The sequence below is a fragment of the Lygodium microphyllum genome, chromosome 9 (genome assembly GCF_053477565.2).
Source record: "Lygodium microphyllum isolate KBCC chromosome 9, Lygodium_microphyllum_v1.1.10, whole genome shotgun sequence".
Lineage (NCBI taxonomy): Eukaryota > Viridiplantae > Streptophyta > Polypodiopsida > Schizaeales > Lygodiaceae > Lygodium > Lygodium microphyllum.
The window spans coordinates 72,818,698-72,833,743 of NC_141143.1; the positions used below are offsets into that span (position 1 = coordinate 72,818,698).

The 15,046-nt window shown below is 38.5% G+C and overlaps 1 protein-coding gene across 1 annotated transcript; it reads right to left on the bottom strand.

Annotated features, from left to right (window-relative positions):
* Positions 1-4,010: 4,010 nt before the first annotated feature.
* Positions 4,011-8,702, bottom strand: LOC148031172 (putative methyltransferase PMT18). The gene is made up of 6 exons (XM_087684708.1): positions 7,113-8,702; positions 6,736-6,946; positions 5,769-6,069; positions 5,110-5,502; positions 4,952-5,029; positions 4,011-4,811 (listed from the first exon to the last, which is right to left on the bottom strand). The coding sequence occupies exons 1-6, from the start codon at positions 7,788-7,790 to the stop codon at positions 4,577-4,579; spliced, it is 1,896 nt and encodes a 631-aa protein (XP_087540834.1). The 5' UTR covers positions 7,791-8,702; the 3' UTR covers positions 4,011-4,576.
* Positions 8,703-15,046: the final 6,344 nt, after the last annotated feature.

Consider the following 15,046-nt stretch of genomic DNA (forward strand, 5'->3'; position numbering starts at 1 on the left):
TGATGATACTCATGATAATCACGTCTTCACTCAAAAGAGTGTCTGAAAAAAACCTCCTCTTCTAAGTCATAAAAGCATACAAACTTGTAAGACATCTCATTCTTCTGCAAGCACCCACAAAAGTAACTTGTGCTTGGCTATAAACAGCCCCTAAAGCAAAGGAATCAACTATAGGATACACAAATCTCAATATAGAAGGTTCGCCTAAGGGAAGAAGATTGTTACCTACACACATAAGGATGCAAAAGCACAAAAGTATGATGTCACCTACTCCACAAAGGTTGCATTTGACTATGAAGATATGTCACCTAGCTAGAAAATTGTCGCCACCACCCAAAGGGCTACATTTGTACAAAACATTGATAGAGATGTGTCATCTGATATGTGGCTGCAATTGCCTAAACTTGGATATAACCAAGCCTCTTAATAATGTAACAATCCACCAAGTCTTTACACTTGGCCATCAAATGATATCGACTACACACAAAAGCTAGCATTTTCCACAAAACATAAGGATGAATGCCTATGTTTTGAATGTGGATATGCTCCTCTACAAGAATCAAAATCTTTATATGTCGCTCTCAAACAATGATACCATGCTTTGATACAATGTAAGAGTGCACAATAGAAAGAAATGAAAACACAAAGACAAAGGAACTAAGAGAGACTACAAAAAAAGAAGAATGAAATATATATTGAACTGATGCCAGGAGGCATATTACATGGTGGATTCCGTGCCACAGTGGATTCCGTGAGGTTTTATGGTGGATTCCGTAAACTTTTATTATCGGGGCTCATACACAAAGTGGATTCTTTGTGCAAGAAGTCGATTGGAATGCCTATCCTTTTCGAGCGTTTTGTTAATTTAGTGTGTACATGGGTAATTCCATAGCAGGTAATTCTGCAAAATACATATTAAATTAATAAATATTTATGAGTTTAGAGTGCGCACTCCTGATTTATTAAGGTTAAGATTGATTTCTAACCAATTGATTTATTTATGTAGTTGAAGACTGCTAGGTATTCACTTTTGTCAGTTTAATTGTATTATTTTACTAACGATTGTGAATGCTTCAGTTGATGTGTAGAGATAGCAGCAATGGCGGTGGAAAGCATTGGAGGATAGCGTGTATTTGAGTTATCACCTATATTTTGATAGGTGCATACCTTATGCATAGTGCCTATATTTTGTCGCGCATATTTATTAAGGCGTTTGATATTTATTTATTATTTTTGTATGCGCATGGACGCACGATTTAGATATTTGTATTTGGACATTATATTGGGTATGCCTGACTTCTTGGGCACCCATTAGCTTTATTTCTATTTGGCACAAAAGCAAACTCAAAAGCCAAAAGCGTACTATTTTGTAATTTGGGCTATTATTTGAGCTTGAAGATTATTAATACATAAAATACATGCTTTGTGAAGCGCTCACACAAGGCATGGGGGAGAATGCACCCAATTGGTCTCTTGTTCATGTCGTGCATGCTTTCTGCATTGATTTGTGTGCAAAAAGTAGAGTTCTTTTGTTCTTGGGGACCTTCTGACACTCACTACGCGCGCTTACGGCATCCGATCTATGCACCATGAACAAGGAAGAATGCTAATACAAATAGGAAAGCAAAAGACGACTGATCAATCCCTACATACAATCCACAATGTCAATGGGGGCACCAAATCAAGCCAATGATGATGGCAACACTAAGCACAAAGAAAAAAGAGTATTGGAGAGTGCACCAACCAAGAAGGGCATAGAAGACCTCAAGAGAGTGTATAACCACCAAGTGGGAGGTTGGCTATATATAGCTATAAATGTCCTAAACTAGCCAACCAACCCCTAAGAGTGCCACAAATATTAGTTGACCAATATTTAATGCTAGTCATATTACACAAAATGCTAGAAATATTTCAAGTGGCAATAGAAATTTCCTAACTAGCATGGATAACATCCATAGGTGGAGGCAGACTAGAGAATGCAAAAACTGACCTAGAACTATACACATGAAGTCGATGACTAAAGGAAATACATGTAAAACTACCAAAGCTCATATATCTCTGTTAGACTCTGACAAGATCTCACAATCAAGAGTTGACAAACTGACATGACTAAAATAGGCAAGCTAACAACACATAGGGAGCTAATGTGTCGACCCGTCTCTCCATAAGGCAAAGTCTCACCCCAACCCCCTAAAACAACATGAGGTTGATCTCTAAGATAATTCTTCCACAATTATCAACATTTTGGTCCTCCCTACTTACTCGCATTCTATTTTGAGGAAAACATCTAAGCTTAACAAGACCACCCTATCATAGGACAACAAAATCATTGGGAGTCTATCCTCCCACTTCCCTTTCATTACTAAGTTGCTTAATTATCTAATTACTTGGCACATTCATGAATTTAACATATAAAAATAAGTTCCTTAAATAATCGATTAGACACAAGATTCATTTACATAGTTAAGTCACACAACATGAAAACAATTTGAAGGTAATATTTTTAGAAAGTAATTCTTTACTCAAACTAGATGTTTTCTTGCATCAGTTCAATGGTGCACATAAGACATCACCCAAAGGCAATACCACCAATCTGCCCTCAACTAGCATCAAAGCCTTCCAAGAAAGCCATCCCATGTTTTTAGCAAGTTAGAATCCCCAATGTCCAAGGGATTTATAGGCAAAGCCCCTCTAGCACCCTCATTATCTCCTAACTAATGTTTGATCCCTACAAAGACACCTCTCATATCCAAAGCAAGTCTTGTCATATGGAGAAGACAAGAATAGCCCCTCGGTGAAGAAATCCTTGTGACTAGCTTTGATAGAGGCCTAATGCATATCCAAGCTAAATGTACTTTAATTCAAACCCCAAGTAGAATACACAAGCACAAACAATCTTTTTTAATGCATCAAACAATCCTTAAAATGCAATTTACACAACTTGGAATTTTCCTTAAGTTGCATCCTTCCAACTTGAAATTCCATCAATCTTGTAGAGATTATTGTAGACTTAGGGTAAATGAATTTATATTGCCTAAATTAGGGTTCTTTGTTATCCCAGGGCCTTTAAATACCATCTTGATCTCTATACTTGAGAAGCTCTAGTTCTCTAACTTAAAACACTTGAAGATCATCAAAAGATCTTACATATTGTAATCTCTTAGACCGACTAATAAGGGTTAAGTTCCTCATGATTTGTAAGGCTACAAAGAGCCTTTTTATGTAAGAACCTAGGATATGAATAAAAACTTAATAAATCAATTTGCTTAACCATTCCCATCTCTTTAACCTTATGTTTCAAATTTCATCATCGTTGAGAAAAAAACTATTGCTTTCAACGACCAAATTGGATAAGCTTATAGGTCACATCAAACTCCCTAGCCTACTTGAGACTCACTTTACTTTCTCCTATCCTAAGCAAAGGCACCACCAATTTAATTTCTATCTTTAAAGTAATCTAAATATACTTATTGATACTCATTCATATAGACTTCTATAACTTCGCATGTAAAGATCAAATCTTATGCCCATCACAAAAGGGAATGCTCCTTGCGAAAATTCCCTACTAGGATATTGTTGTTGGGACTCACCAATGTGAGTTAGAAATCACCATAAGATATTTGGAAACCCAATGGTATAGCTATAACTTAATCTATTGAAATATAGTCACAAATTTATTAAGCATGGAATTATGAGCAAAAGGAGAACCTAGGATTGGATGGTACATCACTTGCACAAGCAATCTTGTTAATATAGCCTTATCAATGCCTTTTCTCTCTCAATCTCTCCTCTTCTCATTTCTCTAGACTTCAACTAGCCTTGTTAATTTCGATGAGCATTTATCTCACAATGATCTGTGTCGCTACAATCTCTCTCATGGGAAAGGTGAGTTAAATCGTTCAATTGCCCAATTTGATGACTAGTACAATGAAGTGTTTGATAAAGTCAATGACGACAAAGTGTTTCGAAAATGGCAATTAGAAAAGAAAAAAGAGTTCTAATGGTTTCATTAATCTTTCTGTTCCCCCTGCCGCCCCATTTAGTACATAAACAACAGGTCATGTCCTTTTCGGTGTGTAAAGAACTACAAACGCCCAAAACCCCTAAACAAGTACTTTGATTGTGTAACACTCACAAGGTGGGCATCTGCCATTTACTATATAACGAGCCTCAAATTGTTGATCCCACGGAGTTAACAAATCCCCGCCCTCGCTGTGTGGTATAGTGACGTGGCGAGTTGAGAGAGAGAGAGAGTGTGTGTCTGTGTGTGTGTGTGTGTGTGTGTGTGTGTGTGTGCCATTAGGTTCTTGAAATAGCATGTTCCGAAGAATTCAGGCCACTGATTGTGTGAGGCCTTGTTCAATTAAATTACAAATTTCTCATCAAGTTGGGAAAGAAAGAGAACATCCAGAGTTTCTTGATTTGCGATGTTTGCTGACGGATATGGTTTTGGGATCCCCCACATTGAGATGATGCCAAAAGGGCGAAAAACGCACTGACAGAGGAGAGCTATCTAAAGCCAAACGCTGATGATCTTCTTGCCACGAACATACTAAGCTTGTGCTTTGCCGAATAGCTACCGGATGTTTGTCGAGTTGGAGGATGATCCCACCCAGTAGGTCTTCACAGCAACCAGTATCTTTTGACTGTTGAAAGGGCCACTCTCATGATCTGCCAGCTTGGTCTCCCACCTCATGCTAGATGCCAGCCTTGCCACCTTGGTAATCACATCCACATCATCCCTGGCTATCACCACCCCTTCGGGGCGTAGGATGCGGTCCATCTCAAGAAGAATGCCGACAATATCACACCTGTATGCCAATCAAATTCCAATCCTTATATCACCTTATCACTAACAAGCACTTGAGACCTCATCAGTCTTTAAACCTTATGTTGACACTGTCAACATGCTCCAAGTATTTTGCTCAACTGGCAACTAATCAATGGGTACCTGTCTTGATACATGCTAAAGACACCATCTGCATGAATCAGATCATACGTTCGAGGGTACGTCGAAAAAGCTTCGCACCTGAGTAAAAGCTGTAGTCAGAGGAGCTCAGAAGTTCACTGTGAAAGAAAAGTTCTATGTGGATTGAACTGAGTCCATACCAATCTTGGTAAGTGCCGATTAACCCACGTTCATAAATCGCCCCGAGTGTATTGTATTTGGCATCTGGTGGAACAGTATTCATCACCCACACATCATCTCTAGCCAGAGCAGCTGCAAAGCCCCCTAGATTGGCACTCATGTCCATGATGTTTCTGTATCGGCCTTGGCCCAAAGGGGGTACAAGCACAGTCTTGTAATACAGAACTCGATCTCTCCATAACTTGGTATCATCCCTGAAGACCGCAGGAGTAATGCCAGGGATACTTCCATTCATTATTCGGGGTGGGGTGGCTGTCAAGCGCTTTGGCCACTTTGCTACGGGACCACCTGCAACTTCTTTCCTATCAGTGGCCTCAGGCAGGGGTGTTATGCACGTTTCCATATTCTTGTACCTACAGAAGATTACCGCATCCAAACTCTGGCCTTTAAACAAGAATCAACTTACAAATATGTTACCTTAACATGATCAAGCATTCAATTTTCAAACATATACTTGAACACAAAGATGGTAAGGTAACTCTGGAATGTTTTAGTGACATAACTCAGCTTCTACTAACATTGATTATGAACACAACTGAAATATCTGGGCCAAAGGGAAGCTGAAACGTGAATGGTGACCTCAGGCCCGTATTACTACACATTGAGCAACGTTACTTACCAAGCAGCATCAGGGTCTTCACTCCGTGGACAAATATGGGGTGTCTTGAAGACTCTCCGGTTCCTAATACAATCAATATGGTTCCAAGCCTTCTGCCAAATGGCAAGGTTTCCTTTCTGAGCAACTTTTTTCCAGCACAACTTCCTGGCCAACCCCTCAATAGAATCCTGCTCTTCCTGTAGATCCTCTTTGGTCCTCTGCCAGCCCTTCCAATGTGTTTGCCAGTTGATGGGTGGCCCAGACAAAATCCAATAGCCTCCTGGCCTGAGGACTCTGTCAACTTCAATAAGATACACCCCATCTGGTCAAACAAACCACCACTTGATGTCAGAAGGCAAACAATTTGACAGGAGTAATGAAAGTGGACATGAGTCAAAAGAAGATAAGGTTTTGCATTTCAAAGAAAATAATACTGACGTTGATAGGTGATTAGACCTTAGAGATAATCAATATGATACAAGCTGGAAGAATTTCCAATCTCATGTATGTTTTAATTGGCATATTTATTTATATATTATTTTAGTAATATTCTACTAGAAGCTTACAGTAAGGCAACAGCAAATTCCACTTACAAATACTGTTAATAAAGCTAGAACAGTTCAAAGCAGGTTCAGTATCAACAGATCTACATTTTTTGTCTCTTAGAAAGAAACCCAGAGGCTTTCATGGTTTCCAGGATCAGCAGATTTACAATCCAGTCACTAAAAAGAAAGCCCAAACACTGCACTGATAATTGGCGAACAAACTGACATGCTTAAAACACAACTACAGATATAACATTCAATTCTGAAATTATCTGCACCAAAGAACATCAGATCAGTACCTTAGAACTAGGGACAGTATCATGGGGGGCCAGAATGTAGAAAGTCTTAAATATCAGCCATGTCATGTTGCATTTCCATCTCTTGCATGACTTAGTGTTTTATAAGCATCAAACACTAGGAAGGCATGATGGCAAAAGGCTTACCATAATCTTTCCAAGGAATCAAACACCGGGAACAATGTGCCATGTCAAAAGCCCTTGAAGGATAAGGCAGGCGCTTGGAGGCCATGACACCAAGCAAGGCTGGGACACCACGTTCAAGGGCAAATTGAACCTGAGCTTCATGGGTATCCCTTGGAGCAAATGACATAGTGAGAATGTTGCGCTTGAACAAATAGGCTCCCCAACTTGCAACCTGTGGTGAAAGAGCACGAAGCTTCTGATGAACAAAGTATATACCTAAAATGGCCACTTAAAAATGCACTCAGCTTAAAGACTCATTCCTCAACAATTGGACATAATACATGCCACCAGATCTGATTTGTTCCATGATTGTAAAGATCAGAAACACAGTAGCTTACCCCACATCCAGTGTCTAAAGCTGTTCGGATAGAACCGTCGGTGAGTGGAATGAGCTGATTGATGTCATCTATGTAGGCATCTGCTCCTTTGGGGAACATGGTTCCACCTCCCGGGAATCGGAACTTGTCACCCTCATACTGAATCCAGTTCTGGATGGCCTTCTCCACAGTCAACTCTTTGTGAGGAACGTTTGCATACCAAGCCAAATCTCTGCTCTTGGGCCAAGGTAGAGGGTTCTTATAACCCGGAGGAGCTGGGATGAGGCACCGGAGCTGCTCTTCTTTTGTTGGGCAATGCCTTTCTCTGTAAATCAGCCTGTCTCTCTCAAACTTGAGAGATCTCTGTGTGTCTTCACAAGGGGTGTACTCACTGTATTTGAGGTCACAGGAGGGGAAAAAGTTCTGAGTTGAGCCAGAGTCCTCGTCTTCACTGGAGGACGAATGATGGGCTTCAAAGTCGAGGATGGTTGCCTTGCCCGAGAGGTCGCGGCAGTCAGTCGATGCAACGCTCGAGAGGATGGTTGTGGATTGAATAGGCTTTTGGGATGCATTTTGCCAGGCACCCAGCAAGTAAAACAAAGAGCAGAGGCCAACGACACCTAGAACCCACGTAAAACTCTTTTTCTTAGCCTCCAGCTGATGGAGCTGATGGATTTTGGGGGAGGACTCCTTGCCCATTCTGTAAGATATACGTCTGAAAGCTCTCAAACCCCTCTCTCGATCCCTCCCCCAGTTACACAAGAGCCATGAATAGCACCGGACTCTGAGCTTTAGAAGCTCCTGGCATACTGTTACCGTGATGATAAGGGGGCATAGCTCAGATACAGCTCTGCACCCTCCATTCCTTCAGCTTGTAGAAGGCTGCCTTCTCATCAGCAATGTGGGAGAAGAGTAAAAGGAACGGTTTGTTCCACAGAAAATGAGAAGCCCACTAACTCTCTCCACTAACTCATTTTTAATCAGAAAAACAACTACAACACAGAATGCATCTCTGACACAGAAAGGAGGCCTTGTTCCGAATTTCCAAAACCCCAAAACAGTAAACTGGAGGTGAAGAAAAAATCAAATCGAGGTCAAGCTATAAAGCGTTTAATGCGAAGCAAATGGAACACAGAGGTCATGATAGCTCTTTTGCTCTGTCACACACACACTCATACATACTGAGAGCAGCTGCTCAGACAACGTAGTGCTGCAGAGGATCCAATAGTCGACAAAAATAATCCATTCACTCGGAAAGGAGACTTCGCTCGAAAGCCAAGAAAGGTAACACAGAAGAGGCACCAGATGGTGGGGGGGGGAGGCGGGAGGAACGCCAAGAAGAAAAGATTATGAAAGGCCTCCCTCAGTGAAACCGTTCCTCTTATGGCAGTTAGAGAACAAGAGGGAATGGCACCTTCCCTTGTAAGGCCTAATAGTGAAACCAGCTCCACCACGTGATACCTCCGCTCTCGCAAAGCTGCAACTGCGCTGAAATTCCTTCCTCTCACAAGGGCGTTACACCCAGCCCACTCAATGCTTTGGATTTGCTTTACCCTAGCATCTTCTCACATCAAAGTGCCTTCAAGTCATAGTAATTAGAAACATTTATCCCTATGCCTTGGCACGACCCATATCTTCACCCTACTCAAGCATTGATTCCCTTCGTCTTGGTCTTGGACCCATAAAGGGGTTGTTTTCACAATTGCCTTGTGATGATGCTCTGGATTGAGTTGTCTCCTTAGAAGGGTATTTGCCTCACATGCAACCTGGCCCACTCTCAAATCTTCACCATACTTAAGCATTGGTTCCACATATCTTCAATGCGAGAAATGGGTGTGATCATAGTTTAATTTGAGTTGTACCCTTGCTTAAAGAGTCTTTGCCTCACATGCAACCTTGCCCAATTCACTTTCATTGAGCTAGACTTGCCCATGTTGCTTTAGTCTTCAAAAGTAAAACTCCTTTTCTCCTTACACTAGAAATTTCCATGATTCAAATAATGATGTGCTAAGACAATTTCTCAAGAAGTACAAAGTAACACTACCTAGAAAAGTATGGATGAGGCCAACACTTTGAATCTCTTATTCTCTTATAAAATAGGCGACTTGTGAACAAACACAATGACCAATCATGATTGTTAAACTATGTAAGAATAGCACTAGTCTTGGATAAAGCGTAAGGCCTTACAAGGTTGTTGATTTTTATATTTCCCTTGGGAAAAGAATTGGCTCCACTAAAGAAGTTTCATGTGTTAGTTGAAATTCAAGATAAACCATATATTTTTCATCTTGAATCGAATCTCCAATGGCATTGCATACCCTCTTCCGAGAAATAGCATAGTCATTCTCATGTCCAACTAGCATAAGCCTAAGCTGCTCCCTTTACCCTAGGTAATTGCACACCCTCTTCCCCTAGGAAATAGCATAGTTTTGTTCTCATGTCCAACTAGCATAAGCCTAAGCTGCTCCCTTTATCCTAGGTAACCCCTAATATGGTGAATGTTGAGTTGTATAGCTTTCCACATGGTAGTGTATAGCATTACCTCATCCATGTCCCTCATTTCTCATCAACTCACATGGGCTTTCCACCCTTAATTGTTATTCTTGTCCATGCCTTTTGACTTTTCAAATAATGATGTCTTGAGGACTTCAACATCATACAAAAAGCTAACCCATCCCCTACCCTCACCATTTGGGAACTCTCAAGCACCCCATGCTCCCTTCCTACAAGCCCCACTATTAACCAAATGTTCAAAAAAGAAGCATATGCTTCTTGTTATGGGCCTCATAGTACCCAAATCCCAATCCAAAAGCAAACACCTATGCCATTCAATTTCTTAGCTTATCAAGCACGTTGAAGACTAGTTAAATACTAGGCGGTCCATGCCTAGATTATCTTAATGCTACGTGCCGGAAATCCCCCCAGTGCGAAGGGTTCAAAAGCATATTTCATTTGGCAAGAGGATTCGTGGGAAGTTGATATAAGGAATATAATCCAAAATTCGAATGCTTTGGCAACTTATACTAATACAGCATTGCACTCACTAATATATAGTGATTTCTATTCACATTGAACCTATCATGGCATGCATATTATCCTCACATACTAAGCCTACAACATTATGTAAGTTTGACAACCCATGAACTTTATTCACTACTGCTACAACTACTATTTTCTTCTTCTTCTTCTTCTTCTTCTTCTTCTTCTTCTTCTCTCTCTCTCTCTCTCTCTCTCTCTCTCTCTCTCTCTCTCTCTCTCTCTCTCTCTCTCTCTCTCTCTCTCTCTCTCTCTCTCTCTCTCTCTCTCTCTCTCTCTCTCTCTCTCTCTCTCTCTCTCTCTCTCTCTCAATTATACATCTTTTATTAATAAATAATTAATGTATTAATAATTAATCATTAATGCATAATGAATTACATTATTGTATCATTATATGTATTAATTATTAAACACATAATCAAGTATATTAATGTATTAGTAATTACAATATTAATATAAGTAATACATGAAACATTAAAATAATTAGCTATATATTAACGTATGTACATATGCGTAATACATATATATACTAACTTACTTATTAATTATTATAAGTAAATATGTTACACATATTTTATTAATAATTAATGAATGTATCCTTATTTAATTATTATTACGTAATCAATTGTGTTAATGTATTAATAACTATAATTTATATGTATATTATTGAACTAACATACAATTATATCATATGTATCATTATTATTATTTACTATTATACATATTAAATATAGTACATACATAAATTTTATTTATTTATTTACATGTATACATATTACTCATAGATTGAGTATAATTTGCATAATAATATTTATAGTTAGTATTAATACATATATTATTGAAGTATTATCTACTTATAATATATTATTATATTAAACATAATATTATATAATTATAATTATATATATGTATGTGTATGTGTATATGTGTACATATGTATATATGTGTTTAATACATATGCATCTACTTATATGGGGTGTTATAAATGTATGTCATCTCTCTTGCTCTCATCATTCTTATTTTCTCTCCTTTCTTTTTCTTAGTCTCATATATTTTGCATGTTTTGTATGCATATGTGGAGAGAGAGAGAGAGAGAGAGAGAGAGAGAGAGAGAGAGAGAGAGAGAGCAATCTAACCCCCACTCATCCTTGAAGAAAAAGCCTCTTTATTTCTTAAATATCACACTTTTTCTCCTTGTGCCACATAGGCTTGGAGCTTTCTAGTTAGTTCAAGATCCCCAATACAAACCTTTGAATAATATATAGAATAGATAGATTGGAAAATCATATTAAATTAGCACATACATTTTTCAATTCCATGCTTTTGTAGCAACTTGCCCCTTTCGGGAGCTCTATGGTTATAGTCTTCCTCTAGGAGATTCCTCAAATTTGACTTTACTTTGAAGTCTCAACTAGTGAAACTCTCCTCAAATATCTCAAATTTAACGTGCAAGCCAACTTTTAAGTGACTAGTTTACAAATCATGAGAAAGTTGTTCCCTTGAATTTTGATATGCCCAATGCCTTCTTGGTAGACAAGTACTTGTGTGCACTTTATTATACGATTGCATTTTCCATACATGGACGAAGAATCAAGAATCTCTTTGTCTCTCTCATATATTTCCTATGAAACATTGAAATTCATGTTGTACGGAACTCACATATGCTTAGAACTAGTGCATGAACAATATGATACTATACAATTGTTTACCTCCCTTAAGGCTCTATCTCATCCACTAATCTCTCTTGACATTTTTGAACAATCAATTTACACTAATCTATAGTCAATTATCTCTCTCTAAATTGCAATTCCACTCACAAACCACTTCCCAATTCTAAATGGCACATGTAACGTGCTTTCTAAACCTTAATACTCAATTTTTATTTTTAGAAACATTTTACAAGATCCCATCAATGAAGGGGATTGTGTGTCCCTTCATTATATGATCTCATATGTGGGCAAGGCTTTATTATAGTTGTTTGTTAGATCTCTCTATATTTATTTATTTATGTATTAATCGATATTGCAATTCCACTCACAAACCACTTCTCAATTCTACATGGCACATGTACAATGCTTTTTGAACCTTAATACTTGTATTTTATTTTTAGAAACATTTTACAAGATCCCATCAGTGAAGGGGATCATGTCTCCCTTCTTTATGTGATCCCCTGAGGACAAGGCTTTCTTACAACTCTCTCCCAAGCCTCTCTCTCTCTCTCTCTCTCTCTCGGAGTAGGCATCTCTACCTATCTCTCTCCTTGAGTCACAACAACAATACAAGTGCTTGTACATGCAACCTTAGCTCTCATTTGAAGCATCGAGAAATTGCACAAATCATGAACCCATTTCTAGCATTGTGCTTGGGGAGAGGTGACATATTGGTGCCCATCTACTCCTTTCAAGACATTCACAAGCATGAGGAGAAGCATCTATATATGCAAACTCAAACTCCTCTCTCTCTTTGTGGATGCAAAAAGCAAGAGCATACTTTGATTTTTTAGCATACTCTATTTTTGGCTGTGTTCATGTATGAAACACACACACACACGCACATACACACACACACACACACCCACATGTTGCACGTCTATTTCCATGGCATTGTAGTTGTTTGTCCTTTCATGTAAAACATCTATCCTATCTATGATTCTAGATTCAACTACAATGAGGTTGACTTTCATCTCACTTATGATTTTGTAAGATTTCAACAAACTAGTACCCCTAGATATGCAACCCAGGAAAGTGTTCTAACTAGACTTCCATGATCTCTACTCCAATCCAACTTTGAGATCACATGGAACTTGGATGTGATTCATGTGGCCTTACAATTGTGGTTGTAGTCTCTAGAATTAGCCCTAGGTGCTAGGTGCCTCCCAACAATAGAACAACCTTCCTGAATTAGACTTTTACAAGAAACACTAGGATGCAATGGCATCCTCTCAAGCTCACATCATGCCCCAGGGGGTCCACTTATAATAAATCATCTATATGATGTGCATTCAAAGGATTTTAAGAAATACCCTTTCTTTAGATGTTATAAGGCCTTAAAATGGCCCCTTTTACTTTACTAAACTTATAATTTTTTTTCAAATTATAATTAAAAACCCCCTTTGTAAATCCTATAAATCTTACTAAATAAAATACCCTTTCTTTTGAACTCACATGGTATCATACATGTTCTATAAGGTGGACTCCCCATGCATCATGCATGCCTTGCGAATGGGTGTATACAGAACAAGATCCCTTGATTTTGCTTTGAACCCCCCTACATTTGGGCTAGTGGTAGTGCCTCCTTCACCTTAAAGCCCACCCCCATCAACACCTCACATACAAACCCCATTTGTATTAGCAAGCATAATATAACCGTTGTCCCTACTAGCACACCCAAACTAATCAATACTATTTGTTATGTTGTTTTGCTTTGATTACAAAAGATGATTGTGAGCATTTAATAGTCTCTTTTGACCAACTGAGCATGCAAAAAAAAGGCCACAAGAATGGGGGACTAGCTACAAAGGATATGGAGCTCAATATGCTTTAAGATTGTATTGCCTACTAGAACAAGCCTAGACTAGTGTCATGTAGCCATAGGTTGGTGGCAATTTTATGATTATTTGGGCTATAGAGAGAGAAATTCAATGTGATAATGGAGGGTCTCAACACTTAGATGGAGGGAATAAAACCCTAAGAGAATCTTTGTATTGTGGTGATGCAACTAAAAGGAAAGGAAAGGAATAATGGGAGGCCTTGCACAAATGGTGAAGAAAGGGGGCCAAGGGTAAAAAGGTGTATATGGATTCTAGACCTTGATCTTTGTTTCATTAATGTTTTCAAAGGTAGTACTCATGAATTATCGTGCTCTCTATGGGAATAGTTATATTAGGTGACACTAATCAATATTAGTGTATAGAGGTTTAGTAGGGTGGTTTGGAGTTGGTGTTTGATCACAAGCATCCTTTTTTCTTGCACTTGGTGGCTAGAGATGGCAATAATTTGTTATTTGTGTTTTGAGTTATATATGTTCTTATAGTTAACTACAATAAGGAGAGAGTGTAACCTCTGTATGATGCTTGTATCTACATTTTATTGGGTCTTAGAGGTGGCTACATAGTGGGGCCAATCATGGCTTGTGCATGGGTTCAAGTCCCCTTCATGCCCTTTTAAGAACATGCATGAATCTATTTACAAACTATGCATAAATTAATATCCTTTGCTAGGTTTGTTATTGCATGATAAGAGGCTTTATTACTTTGTAATGATTCTTCCCAATGAGAAAATATGGAGTTTTATTTGAATAGTTGAAGCTTTTCTAATGATTTAGTAGTTGAATTTGTTGAAAAAAGATGATAATTTTTTTTCTAATAATTGTTGAGTCAATGCATTAGTGCATTCTCAACTTTGAGCCAACATGCCTATGCAGCTCTCATACATACAAGCCACCTATACTCATGTACCATATAAATGCATGGACAAATAAACATGCATGTAATATAAAAGATTAAGCTCATGTTAATAAATAAACATTTCTCCTCCCTAGCAATATAAATAGGCATTGAAAAATACACATACTTTTTCTATGGAATATCACATATTGACATACATGCACACACACACACATACACACACATATCTATTCTATATATTATGTAGAGGTTTGCCTTGGGGATCTCTAACCAACTTAAAAGCTCCTAAGCTTATGTGGCACAAGGAAAAGAAGTTTGATATTCAATAAATAAAGACTCCTTTTCTTGAAGGGTGAGTGAGGGTTATATTATTCACACACAAACTCTCTCTCTCTCTCTCTCTCTCTCTCTCTCTCTCTCTCTCTCTCTCTCTCTCTCTCTCTCTCTCTCTCTCTCTCTCTCTCTCTCTCTCTCAATTCAACACACTTATACACATACTCTCTATTAATTACAT